Source organism: Rhinoraja longicauda, chromosome 19 (genome assembly GCF_053455715.1).
Source record: "Rhinoraja longicauda isolate Sanriku21f chromosome 19, sRhiLon1.1, whole genome shotgun sequence".
Taxonomy (NCBI): domain Eukaryota; kingdom Metazoa; phylum Chordata; class Chondrichthyes; order Rajiformes; family Arhynchobatidae; genus Rhinoraja; species Rhinoraja longicauda.
Window position 1 is genome coordinate 8,175,385 of NC_135971.1, and position 27,872 is coordinate 8,203,256.

The 27,872-nt window shown below is 47.5% G+C and overlaps 1 protein-coding gene across 1 annotated transcript in view; it reads right to left on the reverse strand.

Moving 5' to 3' along the window:
- Positions 1-27,872, reverse strand: part of LOC144602617 (uncharacterized) — an 87,714-nt gene that overhangs the window by 5,239 nt on the left and 54,603 nt on the right. Inside the window, exons 15-17 of the mRNA XM_078415747.1 lie at positions 25,574-25,586; positions 25,439-25,466; positions 5,759-6,045 (exon numbers count right to left, since the gene is read on the reverse strand). Coding sequence (XP_078271873.1) covers positions 5,759-6,045; positions 25,439-25,466; positions 25,574-25,586 — 328 coding nt within the window. The remainder of the gene's footprint in view (positions 1-5,758; positions 6,046-25,438; positions 25,467-25,573; positions 25,587-27,872) is intronic.

Below are 27,872 nucleotides of genomic sequence, written 5' to 3' on the forward strand. Positions count from 1 at the left end.
TAGGATTGACAAGGCCATTCACATTATAAGTTACTATTTTAACTGCTTGCATTTAATGTCCAATAAGTAGAAGAAATAAAAGTATATAAACCATACCAGCTCCAGTATCCATGCACGAAACAGCCCCCAAAAAACAACTACAGGACAAAAACACAATAATAACACTAAAGTAAATAAACGGACTTCCAACTGTGGGGTCCTGATTTTGACCCTATTAAAGCCCTGATGGTGAGAGGGCTTTGAGATGTTGCCTCTCCCCCTGACAGGTGGGAGAGGGCCGTCTTCTAACGGTGGCTCTTCCGTTCCAAACTGTCCATCTATCCGGTTACCCGGTTAGAAGAGTCCACCCGACATATACGTAATATCCGTGTTCATAGCCTATACCATGCTCGTTTAATGTAACGAGTAAAAACAAGGCCTTAAAGTCTGTCCTCCGATGGGAGACGGGTCCTGAAACTCCCCAACATCAAAACTCGACTCACCCGCTTCCTTTGGTCACCTCTGCCGTTCGAACCTTTCGGTTCAGTCAATATCCCGAGTCCTGGCGTCTAAAAGCCTGTAACTTTTCCTTGAAATCCACTTTTCTGACCGTTCTCTCCCAGTTCCCCGGCACTACGCCACATGAGATGCTGGATCCGCTCCAAAAGGGACTCCGGGTGTTTGATGACCGACACTGGGAGTCCCCTCTTCGCCATATCCTCCGTCGCCTCCTCCGCCGATCCATATACCACTGTTCCCTCCTGGTAGAAAACTCTTAACTTGGCCGGAAATGGAGTTTGAAATCTGATTTTCTTCTCCTTCAGGATTCTTTTCGCTTCGGTGTATTCCCTCCGTTTTTTTAACACATCTGGCGCATAATCGTGATCCAGGTTAACTCTCTTCTCGAGGTATTGAAATCCTCTATTCTGCCAGGCCAGTCTAAGCAGCTCCTCTTTCATCCTGTAACTTGACAACTTGGCCACCATGAACCTCGGTCGGGCATCCCCGGGCGGCTTCGACATCAGAGCTCGGTGTGCTCTCTCTACCCGTAGTTTAAAGGCGGCCGGAAGCCCCAGTCCTTCCCTCAACAAACTTTCCACAAAATCCACCATTGACGGGGAGTTCTCCTCTGCTCTCTCTTTAACTCCATGAATTCGGATATTTTCTCGTCTGGAGCAGCTCTCTATATCCGTCAGTTTGGCATCTAGGTATATTTGGAGTTGCAGCAGCTCCGTCACCACGTCCTCTGCCACCTGTAGCCTGTTTTCAGCCGCGTCAATCCTCTCTTCCGCCTCCCCGATTCTGGTGTTCGTCTTAGTAATTTCTTCCCGAATTCCGTTCAGCTGCTCACTATTGTCCTTTCTAAACTCTCTCAACTCTTTCAATATGAGGCTGAGGTCCGCTCTCTCTCGTTCCTTATCTGGGTGCATTTGCTTATCATCGTCCTCCCTTGCACTGCTAGCTGAGGAGGCTCGGCTAGGCCCCCTCCCCCTCACCGTCGAAAAACTCCATTTGCGTCGACTTTTTACTCTTTCCTCTAGGCATAATCCTGACCCACAATATTTACGAAACTGCCACAAAAGTTTTGGAAATATTCGAGTTGTAGTGGGTAAATATTAACTCAAAATGTCGGGAGCTCTTACCCTAATCTGCCATCTCGTGGCTCGTTCAACCGAAGTCCCAGTCTTTCATCATAAGTCCCAGTCTTTCATCATACGTCTGTCCCGCCATCCCGGAAATTAATCTGGTGAACCTACGCTGCACTCTGGCAATAGCAATAATGTCCTTCCTCAAATTAGGAGAACAAACTTGCACACAATACTCCTCCAGGCGTGGGCTCGCCAGGGCCCTGTACAACTGCAGTAGGACCTCCTTGCTCAACTCAAATCCTCTCGTAATGAAGGCAACATCCCATTGCCTTTCTTATTGGTTGTTGGACAGTTACCGGGGCGTAGCGGGGTGAGGGGGTGAGGGGGAGGGGTCGTGGTTGGGGGCTTAGGTCGAGAGAATGAGCAGATTTGGACACCGTCCCGAGAGCAGCGCCGGTGACAAGAACGCAATCTAGGAGGACGAGGAAAAGGCGACAGAAACAAGGAGGCGGACAAGCTGAAGAAGGGTCCCAATCTGAAACCTCGTCTGTCCGGTTCCCTCTACAGACGCTGTCCGACTCACTGAGTTACTCCAGCACTTTGTCTTTTGTTGAAGATTCCAGCATCTGCAGTCTCTTGTGACTACAAAGACACCGAGCTCCGATTTCCTCTTTAACTTGGGATAATAAATGCTTTTGATATTAGCGTTAATTATCCTTTCAGATCGAAAGCCGCGCTGAACTACTGCCCTATCTCATTGGTGACGCTCGGACGATCCTTGATCGGACTTGATCCAATCTGAAGAAGGGTCTCGACCCGAAACGTCACCCATTCCTTCTCTCCCGAGATGCTGCCTGACCCGCTGAGTTACTCTAGCATTTTGTGTTTACATTCGATTTAAAACAGCATCTGCAGTTTTTATTTCCTACACTTGATCGGACTTTGTTGGCTTTAACTTGGACTAAATGGTTATTCCATTATCATGTTCATCTGCAACTGAACCAGCCTCTCACCAACTGGAAAGCGGCCCTGAACGACCATTTGCCTCTTTGGAGACCCTCGGACTATCTTTAATCGGACTTTACTGGACTTTATCTTCCACTAAACGTTATTCCCTTTATCGTTTACGTGTGCACTGTGAATTGCTCGATTGTAATCATGTGCAGTCTTTACCTAAGAACACTGAGGACGTCTGGTCTACCCCAACAGCTGCTGACGACATTCTACCGCTGCACCATAGAGAGCATCCTAACACATGGCATCCCTGTGTGGTACCTCAGCTGCACGGAGGCAGAAAGGAAAGCTCTTCAGCGAGTAGTCCATAGTGCGCAGAGGACCATCGGAACACAGCTACCAGCCTTGGAGGGCATCTACAACATACGATGCCTCAGAAAAGCCACCAGCATCCACAAAGACTCTTCACACCCCTGCAAAAGTCTGTTCGAACTTCTACCATCGGGCAGACGATACAAGGCCTTCTACGCCCGCACCTCCAGACTCAGGAACAGCTTCATCCCCAGGGCCAGAGCTGCTATGAACCGGCCCTGCTAAGCCGGATGGTCACATCGCACAGTGAACCGGCACAGATCTACTTGCACTTTATTCTGTTTTAAAACTGTTACAATTTGTCTCGTTGGGCGGTTGTTGTTTAAATTAATTAAATTATTTCATCGTATGAGAGGCGCATTCCCAATCTCGTTGTACCCCTGTACAATGACTGCAAAGATATATTGTATTGTATTGCAAGATAATATAAGAAAATAACTGCAGATGCTGGTACAAATCGATTTTTTCACAAAATACTGGAGTAACTCAGCAGGTCAGGCAGCATCTCGGGAGAGAAGGAATGGGTGACGTTTCAGGTCGAGACCCTTCTTCAGACTGATGTCAGGGGGGCGGGACAAATGAAGGATATAGGTGGAGACAGGAAGATAGAGGGAGATCTGGGAAGGGGGAGGGGAAGTGAGGGACAGAGGGACTATCTAAGGTTGGAGATGTAATGTTAAAATTGTACAGGGCATTGGTGATGCCGAATCTGGAGTATGGTGTGCAGTTCTGGTGGCCAAATTATAGGAAGGATGTCGACAAAATGGAGAGGGTACAGAGGAGATTTACTAGAATGTTGCCTGGGTTTCAGCACTTAAGCTACAGAGAGAGGTTGAACAGGTTGGGCCTTTATTCTTTGGAGCGTAGAAGGTTGAGGGGGGGACTTGATAGAGGTTTTAAAAATTTTAAGAGGGACGGACAGAGTTGACGTGGGTAGGCTTTTCCCTTTGAGAGTGGGGAAGATTCCAACAAGGGGACATAGCTTCAGAATTGAGGGACAAAAGTTTAGGGGTAACATGAGGGGTAACTTCTTTACTCAGAGGGTGGTGGCTGTGTGGAATGGGCTTCCGGTGGAAGTGGTGGAGGCAGGCTCGATTTTATTATTTAAGAGTAAATTGGATAGGTATATGGATAAGAGGGGATTAGAGGGTTATAGTCTGAGAGCAGGTAGATGAGACTAGGTCAGAGAGAGTGGTCGGCGTGGACTGGTAGGGCCGAACGGGCCTGTTTCCGTGCTGTAGTTGTTATTATGGTTATATGGTTATATGGTTATAAGTCGACGTTCATACCACTGGGCTGCAAACTGCCCAGGCGAAATATGAATTGCTGTTCGTCCAATTTCCGGTGGGCCCCACTATGGCACTGGAGGAGGCCCATGACAGAAAGGTCAGACTGGGAATGGGAGGGGGAGTTGAAGTGCTCGGCCACCGGGAGATCAGTTTTGTTAATGCGGACCAAGCGCAGGTGTTCAGCGAAGCGATCGCCGAGCCTGCGCTTGATTTCGCCGATGTAAATAAGTTGACATCTAGAGCAGCGGATGCAATAGATGAGGTTGGAGGAGGTGCAGGTGAACCTTTGTCTCACCTGGAAAGACTGTTTGGGTCCTAGGATGGAGTTGAGGGGGGAGGTAAAGGGACAGGTGTTGCATCTCGTGCGGTTGCAGGGGAAAGTGCCTGGGGTTGGGGTGGTTTGGGTAGGAAGGGACGAGTGGACCAGAGAGTTACGGAGGGAACGGTCTCTGCGGAACGCAGAGAGGGGAGGGGATGGGAAGATATGGCCAGTGGTGGGGTCCCATTGTAGGTGACGGAAATGTTGGTGGATGATATGTTGGATCCGCTGGCTGTGGGGTGGAAGGTGAGAACGAGGGGGATTCTGTCCTTGTTGCGAGTGGGGGGAGGGGGAGCAAGAGCGGAGCTGCGGGATGTAGAAGAGACCCTAGTGAAAGCCTCATCGATAGTGGAGGAGGGGAAGCCCCGTTTCCTGAAGAACGAGGACATCTCTGATGCCCTAGTGTGAAACACCTCATCCCGGGCGTAGATGCGGCGTAGACGGAGGAATTGGGAGTAGGGGATAGACTTTTTGCAGGGGACCGGGTGGGAAGAAATGTAGTCCAGATAGCTGTGCGAGTCGGTGGGTATATAGTAAATGTCAGTCACTAGTCTGTCTCCTGTGATGGAGATGGTGAGGTCCAGAAACAGGAGGGAGATGTCGGAGATAGTCCAGGTATATTTAAGTGAAGGAGAGATATCGGAGGTCCTTCCTTCCCGCTGCTGTGAGACTGCACAAACAGCACTGCTCCCAACAGACCAGTCAACAATAACAGTTAAGGAATACACAGTAAACTGATCACAATTTATACGTCTTTATTTTTATTTATAATGAATGTCTCCTGTTATCCACTTTGCTGCTGCAACACTGTAAATTTCCACGGTGTGGGACAATTAAATGAATTTATTTGTTATCATTATTATTATTATTATTATCATCACAGGCGGCAGTCTGACTATTGACTATTGACTAGGAATTTTATGGCCATCGATTCCCAGAACAGACTTGTTTAACATCTAAAAGAACCGAGGTGATTTAACTATATTCCCGGTGCTGGTGAAGGATTGATAGAATTTGTTAATTACTGACACGGAGCGGAACCGGAGCAGATTCTCAGCCACTGGTTTACATCCCAGATCCCGAAGGAAGGATAAAGTTTTTCCGTGAATTTATTATCAGTGAAGGAGTGGAGATGGGACTTGGTGCCCGCGTCATAAAATGAAACTGTCCCGGACTCGTAACTGAGATAAACTCCCACCCTCCCGGGGATGGGACGGGCGGGGAGACGGGATCGAGGGGAGGTGAATGCAACAAACACGTCATCCCCCCGCCAGATGCTCCAGACTCCAACGGTCGGTGTGTCCTCTCCCTTCCTCTCCACAGACTCTGCGGCGACTCCCAGACTCCAGTACTCACTCCCCGCCACCTCCACCTCCCAGTAATGTCTCCCCGATGTGAATCCCTCCGATCCCAGCACACACGGCCAGAATGTAAACCTCTTCCCGGTGTCAGGGAGACTCCTCCGGGTCCAGGTCCGTCTCACCCTCTTCCGATCCTCAGACACCTCGAGCTGCGCATGCGCTGTTTCCACATCCAGGGTGACGGAGACTGGGGGGAGAAGCAGAGAATCAGAGAGTCCCCGGGGGTCGGGGGGGGGAGACTCGGGCAGCGCGGACCCGGGACCGGGGTAGAGGCCGCTCGGCCTCAGGCACAGGCGGGCGGACAACTGAAACCTTGCCCGGAGTTTTCTTTTCCCCTCCCCCTACCACGTAAGATGGACAACAGAAATCCTTCCCGGATAATTTCTCCCGAGGTAAAGGCGAGAGTTGGGGTATGTCGTGGGCAAGCAGATGCAATTGGGAGAGAGGAGGTAGGAGAAATGGTGGGCAGATGGGTGTGCCGGCGTGATATTGAGTGAAAATGGAGGCTTGATTGGCGGGACAGTTGAGGAGTTAAATGTCTACTGGAGGTAATTAAAAATCAGGTCGTTATATTTTGGTAATACAGGAGGAAAGATGTGACTGTGCTGGAGAGATTGCAAAGGAGATTCACCGGGAAGTTGCCTCCATTGGTTGCCTCCATGCTGATATGTCGTGGGCAAGCAGATGGAATTGGGAGAGAGGAGATAGGAGAAATGGTGGGCGGATGGGTGTGCGGGCGTGATATTGAGCGCTTTTGCTTATGGTGGTGAAAATGGGGGCTAGATTGGCGGGGCAGTTGAGGAGTTAAATGTTTACTGGAGGTAATTAGAAATGAGGAAAGATGTGACTGTGCTGGAGAGAGTGCAAAGGAGATTCACCATTGGAGGACTTGAATAATGCTGATTTGGAGAACTGGGAGAACTTTACAAGTTTACGAGAGACAGAGAGGGGGTAGTTAGTCAGATTCAGTTCCCCATCTTAATGGTATCAAAAACAAGGTTATTGGTTTAAAGTGAGAGGAAGGAGTTTTAAAGAAGACAAGACCAAGTGGACCCGTTGGGCCCAAACCTCTACTGCATTGGTGCAGCACCATCTCCTCTGCCCCCCCTTCCCCTTCCCTCCTCCAACCCTCTCCCTCCACGAACCCTCCCTTCCCCTCCCTCCTTTCCCTCCCCCCTACTCCATCCCCCTCAACCCCCTCCCTCACTAGGAGATAGATTTAAACTTAAAAATGTGAATAACTTTAAATATATAACACTGATTTCAATGAAACTCCTTCCATTAGCACCAAAGGGACGATGGTGAGTACGGTGGGCCTAAAATTGTCGCGCGATCGTGTACCGTTTTGGCTGTAGTTCAGGAACAAACAAACAAACAAGCGAGAGTTTTAGTATATAGACGTGAGGGATAAATCTCTTGCACAGAGAGTAGTTGATACCTGGAACATGCTCCTGTTGTAGGAGGTGGCATCTATTGTCTATTGTCCATACAATTCCACTCTGCGAAAAGGGTTCTGACTGTCAACCCTGTCTATGCCTCTCATAATTTAAAATAATTATAACCATGTAACCATATAACAATTACAGCATGGAAACAGGCCCGTTCGGCCCTACCAGTCCACGCCGACCACTTTCTCTGAGCTAGTCTCATCTACCTGCTCTCAGACCATAACCCTCCAATCCCCTCCTATCCATATACCTATCCAATTTACTCTTAAATAATAAAATCGAGCCTGCCTCCACCACTTCCACCGGAAGCTCATTCCACACAGCCACCACCCTCTGAGTAAAGAAGTTACCCCTCATGTTACCCCTAAACTTTTGTCCCTTAATTCTGAAGTTACGTCCCCTTGTTGGAATCTTCCCCACTCTCAAAGGGAAAAGCCTACCCACGTCAACTCTGTCCGTCCCTCTTAAAATTTAAAAAACCTCTATCAAATCCCCCCTCAAATCCCTACGCTCCAAAGAATAAAGACCCAACCTGTTCAACCTCTCTCTGTAGCTTAAGTGCTGAAACCCAGGCAACATTCTAGTAAATCTCCTCTGTACCCTCTCCATTTTGTCGACATCCTTCCTATAATTTGGCGACCAGAACTGCACACCATACTCCATATTCGGCCTCACCAATGCCCTGTACAATTTCAACATTACATCCTAACTTCTATATTCGATGCTCTGATTTATAAAGGCAAGCATACCAAACGCCTTCTTCACCACCCTATCCACATGAGATTCCACCTTCAGGGAACAATGCACAGTTATTCCCAGATCCCTCTGTTCCACTGCATTCCTCAATTCCCTACCATTTACCCTGTACGTCCTATTTTGATTTGTCCTACCAAAATGCAGCACCTCACACTTATCAGCATTAAACTCCATCTGCCATCTTTCAGCCCACCCTTCCAAAAGGCCCAAGTCTCTCTGTAGACTTTGAAAATCTACTTCATTATTAACTACACCACCTATCTTAGTATCATCTGCATACTTACTAATCCAATTTGCCACACCATCATCCAGATCATTAATGTAAATGACAAACAACAGTGGACCCAACACAGATCCTTGGGGTACTCCACTAGACACTGGCCTCCAACCTGACATACAGTTGTCAACCATTACCCTCTGGTATCTCCCATTCAGCCATTGTTGAATCCATCTTGCAACCTCACTATTAATACCCAATGATTTAACCTTCTTAATCAACCATCCATGTGGAACCTTGTCAATTATATCAGTTTCCCCTCAGCCTTTGACAAGCACATGTATCTGACCTCTCCTCATAACTAATGCCCTCTAATCCAGGCAGCATTCTGGAAAACCTCTTCTGCACATTTCCCAAGGCATCCACATTCATCCTGCAAAGGGACAACCAGAACTGCACAAAATACTCCAAATTATGCCTAAGTCCCCGTGACCTGCGTGGGTTTTCTCCGAGATCTTCAGTTTCCTCCCACACTCCAAAGACGTACAGGTATGTAGGTTAATTTGACTGGGTAAATGTAAAAATTGTCCCGAGTGTGTGTAGGATAGTGTTAATGTGCGGGGATCGCTGGGCGGCGCGGACTTGGTGGGCCGAAAAGGCCTGTTTCCGCGCTGTATCTGAAATATGAAATAATATGAATGTCCTGTAAAGGTGAAACATAATTTCCTGACTCTTAGCGCATGTTACTACAGAGTCTGTGGGTTACTCAAGTAAATATATTCATTGTGTCTAAAGATTATCAATTCCAGTTCACAGTGGGAACGTAAATTGAGGAGGTTGTGCCCACGAACAGGATTTTTTCCTTGTGAATGTGTTTAAGGGTATCTATGTCAGGCCGATGAAACTGTGCGTGCTGTTCCGAGACTAGATCTTGGTCCGAGATCTATCCAGTCTCGTTCTTACAAAGCATCAGTGTGGGGTTTGAGAAAGTCTGTGCGGCTCAAGGGTCCAACAGGGGGCAGACCTGAGTCAACCAGAGTCAACGATAGTTGGGCAGGGCCCATGGCACAGATCTGCACAGGACACCCTCGTATCCTCATGGCAATACTGCTCATTCATTGTTCATTATAATTTTATTCCGTTACTTCCAATTTCCCGGCTACCGTGGTAGAATTCAAACTCATAGATCAGCGTGTTTCTGCGGTGTGGGTGGGTCGGGATGCATTGGTTCATCCACCAGGCTGGGTATTTGTTATATCTGCCTAACCTGTGATCTAGTAGTGGGTGACTGCATTGTTCGAGGTACGGACAGTAGATTCTGTGGTGGCAGGTGGGACTCAAGGATGGTCTGTTGCCTCCCTGGTGCCAGGGTTCAAGACATTACGGAGTGGCTTCAGAACATCCTAGCAAGGGAAGGCGATCAACCGGACATAGTTGTGCACACGGGCAGATTTCTAGACCACTGGGATCTCTTCTGGGGTAGGGGTGACCTGTACAAAAGGGACGGGTTACACCTTAACAGCAGGGGGACCAACATTCTGGCAGGCAGGTTTGCTGGTGCTACAAGTGTGGCTTTAAACTAAGTAGTGGGGGGGGGGAGGGGTTGACAAACTGGGAATATGAAGATGGAGTTAACGGGGAAGCGAATAGAGCAGAAATTGCAAAGGACTCTCGAATGAATGGGAAGGGAAGTTCCTGAAGGGGTAAGAGAGTACGGTCAGGGCCAATTGTCACCGGTGTGAGAGGAGAGGTGAATACCGAAATTAAAGTGTTGTATTTAAATGCGCGAAGTATAAAAAATAAAGTGGATGCGCTTGAGGCACAGTTAGACATTGGCAAGTATGATGTCTTGGGAATCACTGAGACATGGCTACAAGAGGGCCAGGGCTGGGAACTGAATATTCAGGGGTACACAACGTATAGAAAAGACACAGGTGGGCAGATGGTGTGGGGTCACTCTGTTGGTGAGGAATGATATTACCCTCCCTTGCAAGGGTTGACATAGAATCAGGAGATGTAGAATCAGTATGAATAGAAATGAGGAATTGTAAGGGTAAATTTGTACAGGCCCACAAACAGTAGCCTCGACATAGGGTGCAAGTTGAATCAGGAGCTAAAATTGGCATGTCGGAAATATAATGCTACGGTGGTTATGGGAGATTTCAACATGCAGGTAGACTGGGAAAATCAGGTTGGTAACGGAACCCAGGAAAGGGAGTTTGTGGAGTGTCTCCAAGATGGATTCTTAGAACAGTTTGTACTGGAGCCTAGTAGGGAAAAGGCAATTCTGGATTTAGTGTTGTGTAATGAACCTGATCTGATAAGGGGACTCTATGTAAAAGAGCCATTAGGAGGCAGTGATCACAATATGATAAGAGTTACTCCACAAATTGAGAGGGAGAAGGGAAAATCGGAAGTGTCAGTATTACAGTATAGCAAAGGGGATTACAGAGGCATGAGGCAGGAGCTGGCCAGAATTGACTGGAAAGAGGCCCTAGCAGGGAAGATGGTGGAACAGCAATGGCAGGTATTCCTGGGAATAATGCAGAAGTTGCAGGATCAATTTATCCCAAAGAGGAGGAAAGATTCTAAGGGGAGTAAGAGGCACCCGTGGCTGACAAGGGAAGTCAAGGACAGCATAAAAATAAAAGAGAAGAAGTACAACCATGCAAAGAAGAGTGGGAAGCCAGAGGATTGGGACTCTTTTAAAGAGCAACAGAAGATGACCAAGAAGGCAATACGGGGAGAAAATATGAGGTACGAGGGAAAACTAGCGAATAATATAAAGGAGGATAGTAAAAGCTTTTTAGGTATGTAAAGAGGAAAAAAATAGTCAAGGCAAACGTGGGTCCCTTGAAGACAGAAGCAGGGGAATTTATTATGGGGAACAAGGAAATGGCAGACGAGTTGAACCGGTACTTTGGATCTGTCTTCACTAAGGAAGATACAAGCAATCTCCCAGATGTTCTAGTGGCAAGAGATCCTTGGGTGACGGAGGAACTGAAGGAAATCCACATTAGGAAGGAAATGGTGTTGGGTAGCCTGATGGGACTGAAGGCTGATAAATCCCCAGGGCCTGATGGTCTGCATCCCAGAGTACTTAAGGAGGTGGCGCTGGAAATTGTAGACGCATTGGTGATCATTTTCCAATGTTCTATAGATTCAGGGTCAATTCCTGTGGATTGGAGGGTAGCTAATGTTGTCCAAATTTTAAGAAAGGAGGGAGAGAGACAACGGGAAATTATCGACCAGTTCATCTTACATCAGTGGTGGGGAAGATGTTGGAGTAAATTATAAAATACAAAATTGCGGAGCATTTGGATAGCAGTAACAGGATCGTTCAGAGTCAGCATGGTTTCACGAAGGGGAAATCATGCTTGACTAATCTTCTGGAATTCTTTGAGGATGTAACTAGGAAAATGGACAGGGGAGAGCTGGTGGATGTGGTGTACCTTGACTTTCAGAAAGCCTTCAACAAGGTCCCACATAGGACAATAGTGAGCAAAATTAGAGCGCAAGGTATTGGAGGTAGGGTACTAACATGGATAGAAAATTGGTTGACAGAAAGAAAGCAAAGAGTGGGGATAAATGGGTCCCTTTCAGAATGGCAGGCAGTAACTAGTGGGATACCGCAAGGTTCGGTGCTGGGACCGCAGCTATTTACAATATTCATTAATGACTTGGATGAAGGGATTAAAAGTACTATTAGCAAATTTGCAGATGATACAAAGCTGGGTGGTAGTGTGAACTGTGAGGAAGATGCTATGAGGTTGCAGGGTGACTTGGACAGGTTGTGTGAGTGGGCGGATGCATGGCAGATGCAGTTTAATGTGGATACGTGTGAGGTTATCCACTTTGGTGGTAAGAATAGGAAGGCAGAGTGTTATCTGAATGGTGTCATGTTATAAAAAGTGGACGTACAACGAGATCTGGGTGTCCTAGTGCATCATTCACTGAAAGGAAGCATGCAGGTACAGCAGGCAGTGAAGAAGGCCAATGGAATGTTGGCCTTAATAAGGATGAGAGGGGATCTTATTGAAACTTTTAAGATTATTAAGGGGTTGGACACGTTAGAGGCAGGAAACATGTTCCCAATGTTGGGGGAGTCCAGAACAAGGGGCCACAGTTTAAGAATAAGGGGTAGGCCATTTCGAACTGAGATGAGGAAAAACCTTTTCTGTCAGAGAGTTGTGAATCTGTGGAATTCTCTGCCTCAGAAGGCAGTGGAGGCCAATTCTCTGAATGCATTCAAGAGAGAGCTAGATAGAGCTCTTAAGGATAGCGGAGTCAGGGGGTATGGGGAGAAGGCATGAACGGGGTACTGGTTGAGAATGATCAGCCATGATCACATTGAATGGCGGTTCTGGCTTGAAGGGCCAAATGGCCTCCTCCTGCACCTATTGTCTATTGTGCTCCTGTGTTACCTGTGTTCCAGGATCTAACATCTCCAGCTGACCATGTGTGCGTGAGGCTTCTCAGTCAGTGGGTTGGTGCAGGAATGAAACTCCATTTACCATTCAGTGCTTATCCTGACCAATCTTTGCATCACAGAAAAACATCAATGTGTCCCACAAACCAAGTGAAATAAGTCCATATGTTTTACCTTGTTTAATGGAGTCAAACGTTTCTATCAGCGCTGCCTTCAACAAAAAGAGGTGGTTGAATTTTTCCGCCGTTATGGCACCATCTGTCACTGACAATGTATGGAACTCATCACGAGTCCTGCAAATATTAAATAGCTGATTACAAATTGTGCATTGATGTTTATGAGGAAATATGTTACATGCAGAGTTTCAGTGAAGAACATGCCCTACCTTTGCTTGCGAACAGCTTCCTCCTGAAATAAATAAAACACAAGACTGAATTGATCGAGGCAGAACTACTGAGAGCACGAATTTCACCCAGATTATTACGAGGTGTTAAAAATTCCCATTTGTCCATTCTCATCCCCAATGACACACAGAGAAGAATAATGATATTGCAGACATAGAACCGATGGAGGAAGTATAAAAATTATTCTGAAAATTACACGATGCTGACAGGATAGTCTGGACAGGGTGTGCGTTTCAGCCGAATAAGGGATAGGCCATTTAGAGCGGAGATGAGGACAAACTTTTTCAGCCAGAGAGTTGTGAATCTGTGGAATTCTCTGCCTCAGAAGGCAGTGCAGGCCAATTCTCTGGATGCTTTCAAGAGAGAGTTAGATAGAGCTCTTAATGAAAGTGGAGTCATGGGGTATGGGCAGAAGGAAGGAACGGGGTACTGATTGTGAATGATCAGCCATGATCACATTGAATGGAGTTGCTGGCTCGAAGGGCTGAATGGTCTACTTCTGCACTTGTTGTCTCTTGTCTATTGAATATGATGTTAGTGATGTGTAGGAAGGAACTGCAGATGCATAGACAATAGACAACATGGTTGAATTTGTTTCAAATATATCAGACGCCATTTTGTGATGGTGCCCATTTATAGAAGCAAATTTAAATAGACTTCCTTACCTCTAGAAATTTCACGCTGTCTTTTTGTTCCATCCGTTCCTGTAAACGCAGGAGATCCTCCTGGGTAGAATTTAAATTCTCTTGAATCTCCCGAAGATTTTTCTCCATTAGATTTAGAATCCGCTCCTCGTCTTCGCGGATATCTTTGAGGAAGTACTTTTCTTTCTCCGTGATAATCTGGTGCAGTTCAGCAAACTGGGATGTGACATGGGACTGAAGGCTGTGTGACTCTTCCTGTCAAATGAATGCTGAAGATTAACATAATATATTTCTGTATTGTGTTTGCTTACAGAATAAGTGACCATATAGCCCATCAGTGTCCGGTTCTCAGAATTATCTAATCAATCAAATTCTCTCACATTTTCCTGAAACAAAGAAGTTTAATTCTCCTTCCCATTCCCACACTGACCTTTCTGTCCTAGGTCTCCTCCATTGTCAGAGGGAGGCTAATTCCAAAATTAGAGGAACAGCATCCCATATTTCGCTTGGGCAGCTTTCAGCCCAGTAATATTGACTTCTCTCACTTCAGGTAGCCCCGGCATTCCCTCTCTCTCTATCCCCCCTCCCCCCCCCCCCACCCCCACCCAAGTTGCACTAACTTCTCCCTTTCACCCCATAAACAGCTAACAATGGCCTGTTTCCTTTATCGTCGTTACTTGTTTCCATATCTTTTATTCATTGTTCTTTATTTCTCTGCGTCATCATCTACTCCCTGTCCCTCGTTTCCCTTATCTCTAACCAGTCTGAAGAAGGGTCTCGTCCCGAAACATCACCCATTCATTCTCTCCAGAGATGCTGCCAGTCCCGCTGAGTTACTCCAGCTTTTTGTGCCTATCTTCGGTTTAAACCAGCATCTGCAGTTCCTCCCAACGCACCTAATTTCAGCAGTCAATTGTTCCAACATGTCCACTACACATTAAAATGAGCAACGCTGCATAAAAATTCCAGACAGAAAGGCCTCACCCGAACTTTGGAAATCTTTCGTAGTTGTTGCTGTTCTATTTCTTCGATATCAGATTTATTTTTCGTGACAGATTCTATGGCCGATTTTACCCGAGCCTGGGATCAAAGAATAAAGGCGTTAGACAACAAAGAATGAACAAGGTAAATAAAGATACAAATCTGTTTGCATTGACCTTGTAGATGTCAACAGCTTCTTTAATCGGCTGCAAGCTGTGGTTTCTGTGTTCCAGCGCATCTCGACAAACCAGACAGATCAGTTTCTTGTCATTTTCACAAAACAGCTTCATTTCTTCCTGATGTTCCTCGCAGAAAAGTTTACTTCCCTTCTCTTCTGTATTCAGGCTCAGTGCTCGAGCTTTCTCAGACAGTCTCGCCAAGGCCCGATTGACTTTGAGGGTGCGGTCTGCAAACTCCTCTCTGCATTCCGGGCAGGAGTTTCTCCCCTCCCTGCCCCAACTCTGTGTGATACAGGAGCGGCAGTAGTTGTGCCCGCACTCCAGTATAACCGGGTCGGTGAAGAAATCCAGGCAGATGGGACAAACTACCTCCTCGGTTAAACTCTCGACCTTGTCTTTCGAAGCCATTTTAATTCCCGGCACAAAGGTTCGAAGTCTATTTGCTTTTGGGAGCGGCTGAATTCATGCAGTATAGCGTTATCCACTCCGCACCCTGCCACGTCGTATAATGAATGGTAATTGACTGCAATAGACAATAGATAATAGACGCAGGAGGAGGCCATTCAGCCCTTCGAGCCAGCACCACCATTCAATGTGTAATAAAATAACTGCGAATGCTGGTACAAATCGAAGGTATTTATTCACAAAATGCTGGAGTAACTCAGCAGGTCAGGCAGCATCTCAGGAGAGAAGGAATGGGCGACGTTTCGGGTCGAGACCCTTCTTCAGACTGATGTCAGCGAGCGGGACAAAGGAAGGATATAGATGGAGACAGGAAGAAAATGGGAGATCTGGGAAGAGGAGGGGAAGCGAGGGACAGAGTCGATGTTCATACCGCTGGGCTGCAAGCTGCCCAGGCAAAATATGAGGTGCTGTTCCTCCAATTCCCGGTGGGACTCACTATGGCACTGGAGGAGGCCCATGACAGAAAGGTCAGACTGGGAATGGGAGGGGGAGTTGAAGTGCTCAGCCACCGGGAGATCAGATTGTCTAATGCGGACTGAGTGCAGGTTTTAAGCGAAGCGATCGCCGAGCCTGCGTTTGGTTTCGCTGATGTAAATAAGTTGACATCTGGAGCAGCGGATGCAATAGATGCGGTTGGAGGAGGTGCAGGTGAACCTCTGTCTCACCTGGAAAGACTGTTTGGGTCCTTGCATGGAGTTGAGGGGGAAGGTAAAGGGACAGGTGTTGCATCTCCTGCGGTTGAGGGGAAAGTGCCCGGGGATGGGGTGGTTTGTGTAGGAAGGGACGAGTGGACAAGGGACAAGGAGGGAATGGTCTCTGCGGAACGCAGAAAGGGGAGGGGATGGGAAGATATGGCCAGTGGTGGGGTCCCGTTGTAGGTGACGGAAATGTTGGATGACGATTTGTTGGATCCGCTGGCTGGTGGGGTGGAAGGTGAGAACGAGGGGGATTCTGTCCTTGTTACGGTTTGGGGGAGGGGGAGCAAGAGCGGAGCTGCGGGATGTAGAAGAGACCCTAGTGAGAGCCTCATCTATAATGGAAGAGAGGAAGCCCCGTTTCCTGAAGAATTAGGACATCTCTGATGCCCGAGTGTGAAAAGACCTCATCCCGAGCGCAGATGCGGCGTAGACGGAGGAATTGGGAGTTGTGGATAGACTTTTTGCAGGTGACCGGGTGGGAAGAAGTGTAGTCCAGATAGCTGTGCGAGTCAGTGGGTTTATAGTAGATGTCATGCACCAGTCTGTCTCCTGTGATGGAGATGGTGAGGTCCAGAAACGGGAGGGAGATAACAGAGATAGTCCACGTGTATTTAAGGGCAGGATGGAAATTGGAAGTGAAGTGTATGAAGTCAAACAACATTCAATGTGATCATGGCTGATCATTCTCAAACACTACCCCGTTCCTGCCTTTTCCCCATACCCCCCCCCCCCCCCACTCCGCTATCATTAAGAGCTCTATCTAGCTCTCTCTTGAAAGCATCCAGAGAATTGGCCTCCACTGCCTTCTGAGGCAGAGAGTTCCACAGATTTACAACTCTCTGAGTGAAAAAGTTTTTCCTCATCTCCGTTGTCAATGGCCTACCCCTTATTCTTAAACTATGGCGCCTGGTTCTGGACTCCCCCAACATTGGGAACATGTTTCCTGCCACTAACGTGTCCAATCCCTTAATAATCTTATATATTTCAATAAGATCCCCTCTCATCCTTCTAAATTCCAGTGTATTCAAGTCAATTCGCTCCTGTCTTTTAACATACGACAGTCCCAGAATTCCGGGAATTAACCTAGTGAACCTAAGCTGCACGCCCTCAATAGCAAGAATATCCCTCCTCAAATTTGGAAAACAAAACTGCACACAGCACTCCAGGTGCGTTCTCACTAGGGCAATGAACAACTGCAGAAGGACCTCTTTGCTCCTATACTCAACTCCCCTTGTTATGATGGCCAACATGCCATTGGCTTTCTTCACTGCCTGCTGCACCTGCATGCTTCCTTTCAGTGACTGATGCACTCGGACACCCAGATCTCATTGTACGTCCCCTTTTCCTAACTTGACACCATTCAGATAATAATCTGCCTTCCTATTCTTACCACCAAAGTGGATAAGCTCACATTTATCCACATTAAACTGCAAGGGTTCGAGCAAACCTCCAACTAATCTTACAGGAGGGAGGGGCCGTTAGGTCTTGAAAGTGAATATACCAGAGATATGGACCTGGGGCAGTGTAAAGCAGAACATAGGGGGCAAGGCCAAAATGGTGCCATACGTGGATGGGAAACGATGGAGAAATATATATTTAGAGCGACTGTTAAATGGTAACGTGCGAACACCGGTGAAATGTGGCGTTCCACCGTCTCTCGGTGTAATCTACATGTGTAGGAAGGAACTGCAGATACTGGTTTAAACCGAAGATAGACACTAAACGTTGGAGTAACTCAACGGGTCTGACAGCACCTCTGAAGAAAAGGAATGGGCGACGTTTCGGGTCGAGACCCTTTTTCAGAGTGAGCGGTAGCGGAAAGAGAAACGATAGATATAGAAGAGGATGCAGAGAGATATAGAACACACGAATGAAAAATATGCAAAATAAAGTTAGGGTGATAACTGAAACAGGCCATTGTTAGCTGGGTATTTATTCACAAAATGCTGGAGTAACTCAGCAGGTCAGGCAGCATCACCGGGGGTGACTGTGACATTCCCGTTGTCTGCCCTTTAGTTTCCCATCGCATGCGGGCACTATTGTGGTACAGCTAAAATGACCTGCTGTCGCACAGATACAACGACCCAGTGTTGGCTTCGAACTGGTGCTCACTGTGTGGAATTTGGACGCTCTCGCTCTAACCTCGCGGACCTCTCCTCGATACTCCGGTTCAATAGACAATAGACAATAGGTGCAGGAGTAGGCCATTCAGCCCTTCGAGCCAGCACCGCCATTCAATGCGATCATGGCTGATCACTCTCAATCAGTACCCCGTTCCTGCCTTCTCCCCATACCCCTCACTCCGCTATCCTTAAGAGCTCTATCCAGCTCTTTCTTGAAAGCATCCAACGAACTGGCCTCCACTGTCTTCTGAGGCAGAGAATTCCACACCTTCACCACTCTCTGACTGAAAAAGTTCTTCCTCATCTCCGTTCTAAATGGCCTACCCCTTATTCTTAAACTGTGGCCCCTTGTTCTGGACTCCCCCAACATTGGGAACATGTTTCCTGCCTCTAATGTGTCCAATCCCCTAATTATCTTATATGTTTCAATAAGATCCCCCTCATCCTTCTAAATTCCAGTGTATACAAGCCCAATCGCTCCAGCCTTTCAACATACGACAGTCCCGCCATTCCGGGAATTAACCTAGTGAACCTACGCTGCACGCCCTCCATAGCAAGAATTTCCTTCCTCAAATTTGGAGACCAAAACTGCACACAGTACTCCAGGTGCGGTCTCACCAGGGCCCGGTACAACTGTAGAAGGAACTCTTTGCTCCTATACTCAACTCCTCTTGTTATGAAGGCCAACATTCCATTGGCTTTCTTCACTGCCTGCTGTACCTGCATGCTTCCTTTCATTGACTGATGCACTAGGACACCCAGATCTCGTTGAACTCCCCCTCCTCCTAATTTGACACCATTTAGATAATAATCTGCCTTTCTATTCTTACTTCCAAAGTGAATAACCTCACACTTATCTACATTAAACTGCATCTGCCATGTATCCGCCCACTCACACAACCTGTCCAAGTCACCCTGCAGCCTTATTGCATCTTCCTCACAATTCACACTACCCCCCCAGCTTAGTATCATCTGCATATTTGCTAATGGTACTTTTAATCCCTTCGTCTAAGTCATTAATGTATATCGTAAATAGCTGGGGTCCCAGCACCGAACCTTGCGGTACCCCACTGGTCATTGCCTGCCATTCCGAAAGGGACCCATTTATCCCCACTCTTTGCTTTCTGTCTGTCAACCAATTTTCTATCCATGTCAGTACCCTACCCCCAATACCATGTGCCCTAATTTTGCCCACTAATCTCCTATGTGGGACCTTGTCGAAGGCTTTCTGAAAGTCGAGGTACACCACATCCACTGACTCTCCCCTGTCAATTTTCCTAGTTACATCCTCAAAAAATTCCAGTAGATTTGTCAAGCATGATTTCCCCTTCCCCATGCTGACTCGGAGCGATCCTGTTACTGCTATCCAAATGCTCAGCAATTTCGTCTTTTATAATTGACTCCAGCATCTTCCCCACCACTGATGTCAGACTAACTGGTCTATAATTACCCGTTATCTCTCCCTCCTTTCTTATAAAGTGGGATAACATTTGCTATCCTCCAATCCACAGGAACTGATCCTGAATCTATAGAACATTGAAAAATGATCTCCAATGCTTCCACTATTTCTAGAGCCACCTCCTTAAGTACCCTGGGATGCAGACCAACAGGCCCTGGGGATTTATCAGCCTTCAGTCCCATCAGTCTACCCAAAACCATTTCCTGCCTAATGTGGATTTCCTTCAGTTCCTCCATCACCCTAGGTTCTCCGGCCCCTAGAACATTTGGGAGATTGTGTGTATCTTCCTCAGTGAAGACAGATCCAAAGTAACGGTTTAAGTCGTCTGCCATTTCTTTGTTCCCCATAATAAATTTCCCCTGCTTCTGTCTTCAAGGGACCCACATTTGCCTTGACTATTTTTTCCTCTTCACGTACCTAAAAAAACTTTTGCTATCCTCCTTTATATTATTGGCTAGTTTACCCTCGTACCTCATCTTTTCTCCCCGTATTGCCTTTTTAGTTAACTTTTGTTGCTCTTTAAAAGAATCCCAATCCTCTGTCTTCCCACTCTTCTTTGCTATGTTATACTTCCTCTCCTTAATTTCTATGCTGTCCCTGACTTCCCTTGTCAGCCACACGTGTCTCTTACTCCCCTTAGAGTCTTTCCACCTCTTTGGAATAAATTGATCCTGCAACCTCTGCATTATTCCCAGGAATACCTGCCATTGCTGTTCTACCGTCTTCCCTGCTAGGGCCTCCTTCCAGTCAATTTTGGCCAAGCTCCTGCCTCATGCCTCTGTAATCCCCTTTGCTATATTGTAATACTGACACTTCCGATTTTCCCTTCTGCCTTTCCATTTGCAGAGTAAAACTTATCATGTTGTGATCACTGCCTCCTAATGGCTCCTTTACCTCTAGTCCCCTTATCAGATCAGGATCATTACACAACACTAAATCCAGAATTGCCTTCTCCCTGGTAGGCTCCAGTACAAGCTGTTCTAAGAATCCATCTTGAAGGCACTCTACAAACTCTCTTTCCTGGGGTCCATTTTCAACCTGATTTTCCCAGTCTACCTGCATGTTGAAATCTCCCATAACCACCGTAGCATTACATTTTTGACACGCCAATTTTATCTCCTGATTCAACTTGCACCCTATGTCGAGGCTACTGTTTGGGGGCCTATAGATAACTCCCATTAGGGTCTTTTTACCCTTACAATTTCTCATTTCTATCCATACTGATTCAACATCAGTCGCACTAAAAAATAGAGTTGCTTCTGTTCTTTGGTAACGATTGAAGGGATTTAGCGGGGCGAGCTAAACTGGGACTAGTTTAAACGGGTGTTTGAGAGCTTGACGAGAAGCCACACAGATTCACAGAATTACACAACGTGCTGGAGTAACTCGGCACCCGCACCCGAAACGTCATCTACCCATGTTTTATCCCAACAAGGATCCCGTCCGGAAACCTCGCCTATCCATGTTCTTCAGGAACGCTACCTGGCCGCTGAGTTACTCCAGCATGTTGCGGTTCCTTGTTTCTACTTCGTGAAGTTAAACTCCGAGAACTCTCCGAATCCCACGGACAATGAACGTTTCCATGCGTTCTCGAGGAACAGCACTTCGTCTCATGAGTATAGGAGCAAAGAGGTCATTCTGCAGTTGTACAGGGCCCTAGTGAGATGTTCCTTTCGGCAATTGAGGAGGAATATCTTGAGTCCTAGGCTGGTGAATCTGTGGATTTCTTTGCCACAGAATGCTGTGGAGGCGAAGTCAATGGATAATTTTTAAGGCAGAAATAGACAGATTCATGAATCGTACATATGTCAAGGGTTATGGGGAGAAGCCAGGAGAATGGGGTTCGGAGGGAGAGATAGATCAGCCATGATTGAATGGCGGAGTAGACGTGAAGGGCCGAATTGCTTAATCCTGCTCCGTTCACCATTGATTCTCTCCACTTCTAATAAGTTCAACTGCAATGTCAAATTTATTCAATGTCCAACTTTTCCGTAACCCGATGAAGATTTCCGACCATTTATGATCAATAGACAATAGACAATGGGTGCAGGGGGAGGCCTTTCGGCCCTTCGAGCCAGCACCGCCATTCAATGTGATCATGGCTGATCATTCTCAATCAGTACCCCGTTCCTGCCTTCTCCCCATACCCCCTGACTCCGCTATCCTTAAGAGCTCTATCCAGCTCTCTCTTGAATGCATTCAGAGAATTGGCCTCCACTGCCTTCTGAGGCAGAGAATTCCACAGATTCACAACTCTCTGACTGAAAAGGTTTTTCCTCATCTCAGTTCTAAATGGCCTACCCCTTATTTTTAAACTGTGGCCCCTTGTTCTGTACTCCCCCAACATTGGGAACATCCTGATGAGATCGAGATGCCAGGGATCACCCACGTTTAAAAAAGAGGCGGATCAACACGTGGCGGCACGGTAGCGCAGCGGTAGAGTTGCTGCTTTACAGCGAATGCAGCGCCGGAGACACAGGTTCGATCCTGACTACGGGTGCTGCACTGTAAGGAGTTTGTACGTTCTCCCCGTGACCTGCGTGGGTTTTCTCCGAGATCTTCGGTTTCCTCCCACACTCCAAAGACGTACAGGTATGTAAGTTAATTGGCTGGGTAAATGTAAAAATTGTTCCTAGTGGGTGTAGGATAGTGTTAATGTGCGGGGATCACTGGGCGGCACGGACTTGGTGGGCCGAAAAGGCCTGTTTCCGGCTGTAGATATATGATGATGATGATGATGATAAACGCAGTTGCTGTTTATTTCACTCTTCCCACATTTACATTCCCCCTGGTTTTATTTCCGCGCTCACTGGGGTTTTACGACGCGGAATTTGGGAATTAAATGGGAGCCGTTCAGCACCGACCTGTTGTCCACCGGGTTTCTGCCCCACAGCCCCTGAGCCCCGCTCCTGACGCTGGTCCCGGGACCCGACCCTTTCACACACCCGAAGCGGAACCGGAGCAGATTCTCAGCCACTGGGTTTCTTGCTAAGGCCCAAAGAAAGGATAAAGTTTCTCCGTGAATTTATTCCCAGTGAAGGAGTGGAGATGGGACTTGGTGCCCGCGTCGTAAAAGGAAACTGTCCCGGACTCGTAACTGAGATAAACTCCCACCCTCCCGGGGAGGGGACCGGCGGGAAGACGGGATGGAGGGGAGATGACTGCATTAAGTTCATTACCATCCCGCTCGATGCTCCAGACTCCAGTCTCCGGGGTCAGTTCGACCTGTCGCTTCCTCTCCACAGACTCTGCGGCGACTCCCAGACTCCAGTACTCACTCCCCGCCACATCCACCTCCCAGTAATGTCTCCCCGATGTGAATCCCTCCGATCCCAGCGCACACAGAATGTTTGTGAACCTCTTCCCGGTGTCAGGGAGACTCCTCCGGGACTCAGTCTGTCCCACCCTGTTCCGATCCTCAGACACCTCGAGCAGCGGATGCGCTGTTTCCACATCCAGGGTGACGGAGACGGGGGAGAAGCAGAGAATCAGAGAGTCCCCGAGGGTCGGGGGGAGACTCGGGCAGCGCGGCCCCGGGACCGGAGGAGAGGCCGCTCGGCCTCGGGCACAGGCGGGCGGACAACTGAAAGTTTCACGTGGGGGATTTTCCACAATTGCGCGAGACGGAAAAGAGAAATGCATTTCCGCTACTTTTCTTCCGGGAAGTGGAAGTGAAATGTTTTGGTTGTCGCGGACGGGGAAAGCGAAATGGGAGACGAGGATGGCGAAGTTGCGCCTGGGTACATGTGTGCGTCAGACTGAGTTATTGTAATGGCCGTATTAAATATCAGTGGGTGCATGTGTCCTGCGATGTCGAGTGTATTCATGGATGGTTGTGTAAGTCATGGCGTGTCCTCACACGTCAGGTGTGTGTTGGTGATAGTGTGTGCTGTATGCCTGTGGACTAGTCGAATGAATAAATTCACTGCTAGACCCAAAATGCTGGAGTAACTCAGCGGGCCAGGCAGCATCTCTGGATAGACGGAATGGGCGACGTTTCCGGTCGAGACCCTTCTTCAGACTGATGCCAGGGGAGTGGGTGGGACAGATATGGAATGTAGTCGGAGACAGAAAGGCTGGTGGGCGAACTGGGGAGGAGGAGGGGATAGAGAGGAAAGCAAGGGCTATTTGAAGTTAGAAAAGTCAATGTTCATACCGCCTAGGTGTAAACTACCCACGCGAAATATGAGGTGCCGTTCCTTCAATTTGCTGCTCCTTCACTCTGACAATGGAGGAGGCCCAGGACAGAAAGGACATATTGGGAATGGGAGGGGGAGTTGAAGTGCTGAACCACCGGGAGATCAGGGAGGTTAAGACGGACTGAGCGAAGGTGTTCAGCGAAATGATCGCCGAGCCTGCGCTTGGTCTCGCCGATGTAGGGAAGTCGACACCAAGAACAGCAGATACAGTAGATGAGGTTGGAGGAGGTGCAAGTGAACCTCTGCCTCACATGGAAAGACTGTTTGGGTCCTTGGATGAAGTTGAGGGGGGGGAGGTAAAGGGACAGGTGTTGCATCTCTTGCGGTGATGGGAAAGTACCGGGGGGTGGATTGGGTGGGAAGGGACCAGTTGACCAGGGCGTTTCGTATGGAATGGTCTCTGCAGAAAGGGGTGGAGATGGGAAGATGTGGCCTGTAGTGGGATCCCGTTGGAGGTGGTGAAAATGTTGGAGAATTACAGTATATGTATGAATTAAGTTCACTGCGTCTGAATAAGGGGTCGGCCATTTAGAACGGAGATGAGGAAGAACTTTTTCAGTCAGAGAGTGGTGAAGGTGTGGAATTCTCTGCCTCAGAAGGCAGTGGAGGCCAGTTCGTTGGATGCTTTCAAGAGAGAGCTGGATAGAGCTTTTAAGGATAGCGGAGTGAGGGGGTATGGGGAGAAAGCAGGAACGGGGTACTGATTGAGAGTGATCAGCCATGATCGCATTGAATGGTGGTGCTGGCTCGAAGGGCTGAATGGCCTACTCCTGCACCTATTGTCTATTGTCTATTGTCTATTGTATGTATTCTTTGTTACAAAGGGATCGTAGATTGTGGAGGTTGTACCCACGAACTGCCATTTTGTCCCGTGAATGTGTTTATGGGGATCTTTTCTAGGCCGATGAGAATGTGTGAGTTTCACATAGCTCAGGTCATGGGCCCAGATCTCTCAAATGCTTCAATGTGCAGTTTGAATGAAACTGCGAGTTTTAAAAGTCTAACAGGGCGCAGACTTGAGTTAACCTAAATCTGCAGTCACTGACATGTTAGACAGGGTTAGTGGCACAGATTTCCATCTCTGAAGAACCACCATATACCTTGATGTCTATCCTGGACATCACCCTGATACCTACTTTTAATCATTATAATTTCAGTTAATTTTAATTTTAATTTCCTGGCCACTGTGGTAGAATTCAAACTCATATCTCGATGTGTGTGTGTGTGTGGCTGTGCGAGTCCCATTGTAGGACCTATCCAACAGCCTAGGTATTGGTTGTATCGTGTTCCTGTGTTGGATGTGCTCAAGGATCGAACATCTCCAGCTGATCATTGTGCGTGAGGCTTCTCATCCCGTGGAGCTGGAGTTGGTATGAAACTTTAATTACCATTCAGTCCGTTATCCTGGCCAATCTTTACATCTGATAAAGAAACATCAATGTGTCTCACAAACAAAGTGAAATAAATCTATATGTTTTATCTTGTTTAATGGAGTCAAACGTTTCCTTCAAAACTGTCTTCAACAAAAAAAGAGATGGTTGAATTTCTCAACGGGTATGGAATCATCTCTCACCGATAGTGGCTGCTCGTCACCTCTGACCCTGCAAATGTTTATTAGCTGATTACAAACTGAGCAATGATTTTTCTAGGAAATATGTTACCGGTCCATGCAGAGCGGCAGTGAATAGCAAGTCTTACCTCTTCTTACAATCGGTTTCCTCCTGAAATAAATAAAACATAAATCTGAATTGACTGAGACAGACCGTTGATATCCTCACAACCAGGAAGTTTACCCTATTTATTACAAGGTGTTAAACAGTCCCATTGCCAAATCTCACTCCCTCGGATTCACAGGGCAAAGCAGATATTTTGCAGACAGAGAAACAAGGGAGAAAATACTAAAATGTTAATTAGAATGAGACCATACTGACGGGATAGACTGGACAGGTTGTGGTTGTGCGTTTTAGCCGGGTAAGATGTCCGTGATGATCGGATAGTGTAATTTTAGATTAGTGATGAATTTGACCAAGAGGGAACGGAGAAAGTATCTTTACTTGTGGAGACACCAAATGACAAAGATAAAATAAATATAATTTTTTTAATTTTTTTAATTTTTTTAAATAAAATGGTCTTCAACATATTCCTTTAGGAATTCAGCAATTCAGCAATGAGAAAGGGGAACCTGCCACCACAGATGTGGTTGAAGCAGAGAGTATGTGTTATGGGGTGGGGAGAGGGCTGTTGGAGAAACACGTGTGGGTCTATCGAGTTCAGAACATTGTAGGTCAGTGCGGTGAATGGGTGGATGGGGGTTTATCTGGTGCCGCAGAATTGACAGGAGAAGATGGACTGAATGGTCTGTCTGTGACGTAAAATGGGATGTACTACGATTGGCCAGGCCGACCCTGCAACGCTGCCAAGACAATGAGCCTTCATGGTCAGGTCAGGAACCCTGCACTGACAACAACAATGTCGATGTCGACGTGGAGAGCGGACAACAGTGTGAGCGGCAAAGGCAGCTCACGGAATTGGGAGAGGTCACAAGTGGGTCATTGCTCCATCAGGAAGGGCCATTTGCTTCTTGGCGGATGGTCAGAAGAAGATAAACACAGAAGTAAGTACATCATGGTTTATTATGTTTTTATTTACAGAGTAATATATCAACATATCTGTTGGCCTCCTGCAAGTATTTCATTTATTCCGTCTCTAGACACATGACAATAAAACTCTTGAAACTTCGCCGATGTAAAGAAGTTGACATCTAGAGCAGCGGATACAATAGATGAGGATTGAAGAGGTGCAGGTGAACCTCTGTCTCACCTGCAAAGACTGTTTGGGTCAATGGATGGAATTGAGGGGGGAGGTAAAGGGACAGGTGTTGCATCTCCTGCGGTTGCAGGGGAAAGTGCCCGGGGATGGAGTGGTTTGGGTAGGAAGGGACGAGTGGACCAGGGAGTTACAGAGAGAACGGTCTCTGCGGAACGCAGAAAGGGGAGGGGATGGGAAGATATGGCCAATGATGGGGTCCCGTTGTGGGTGACGGAAATGTTGGCGGATGATTTGTTGGATCCGCTGGCTGGTGGGGTGGAAGGTGAGAACGAGGGGGATTCTGTCCTTGTTGCGAGTGGGGGGAGGGGGAGCAAGAGCAGAGCTGCGGGATGTAGAAGAGACCCTAGTGAAAGCCTCATCTATAATGGAAGAGGGGAAGCCCCGTTCCCTGAAGAATGAGGACATCTCTGATGCCCTAGTGTGAAACAACTCATCCCGGGCGCGGATACGGCGTAGACGGAGGAATTGGGAGTAGGGGATAGACTTTTTGCAGGAGACAGGGAGGGAAGAATTGTGGTCCAGATAGTTGTTCAAGTCAGTGGGTTTATGGTAGATGTCAGTCACTAGTCTGTCTCCTGTGATGGAGACGGTGAGGTCCAGAAACGGAAGGGAGATGTCGGAGATAGTCCAAGTATATTTATAGGCAGGAAGGAAATTGGAAGTGAAGTGTATGAAGTCAGTGAGTTCTGCATGGGTACAAGAGTTAGCACCAATGCAGTCGTCGATGTAGCGGAGGTACAGTTCGTGGATGGGTCCAGTGTACGTCCAGAAAAGGGATTGTTCAATGTACCCGACAAAGAGGCAGGCATAGCTAGGGCCCATGCATGTGCCCATAGCTACGCCTCTGGTTTGGAGGAAGTGGGAGGAGACAAAGGAGAAGTTGTTGAGGGTAAGAACCAGCTCTGCTAGGCGGAGGAGAGTGTTAGTAGATGGGGATTGGCTGGTTCTATGGTCGAGGAAGAAATGGAGGGCTTCGAGACCATCCTTGTGGGGGATGGAAGTGTAGAGTGACTGGTCATCCATGGTAAAGATGAGGGAGTGGGGGCCTGGAAACCAGGAGTTATCGAGGAGATGGAGAGCATGTGAGGTGTCTTGGACGTAGGTGGGGAGGGATTTGACCTGGGGGTATAGGATGGAGTCGAGGTAGGTGGAAATAAGTTCGGTGGGACATGAACAGG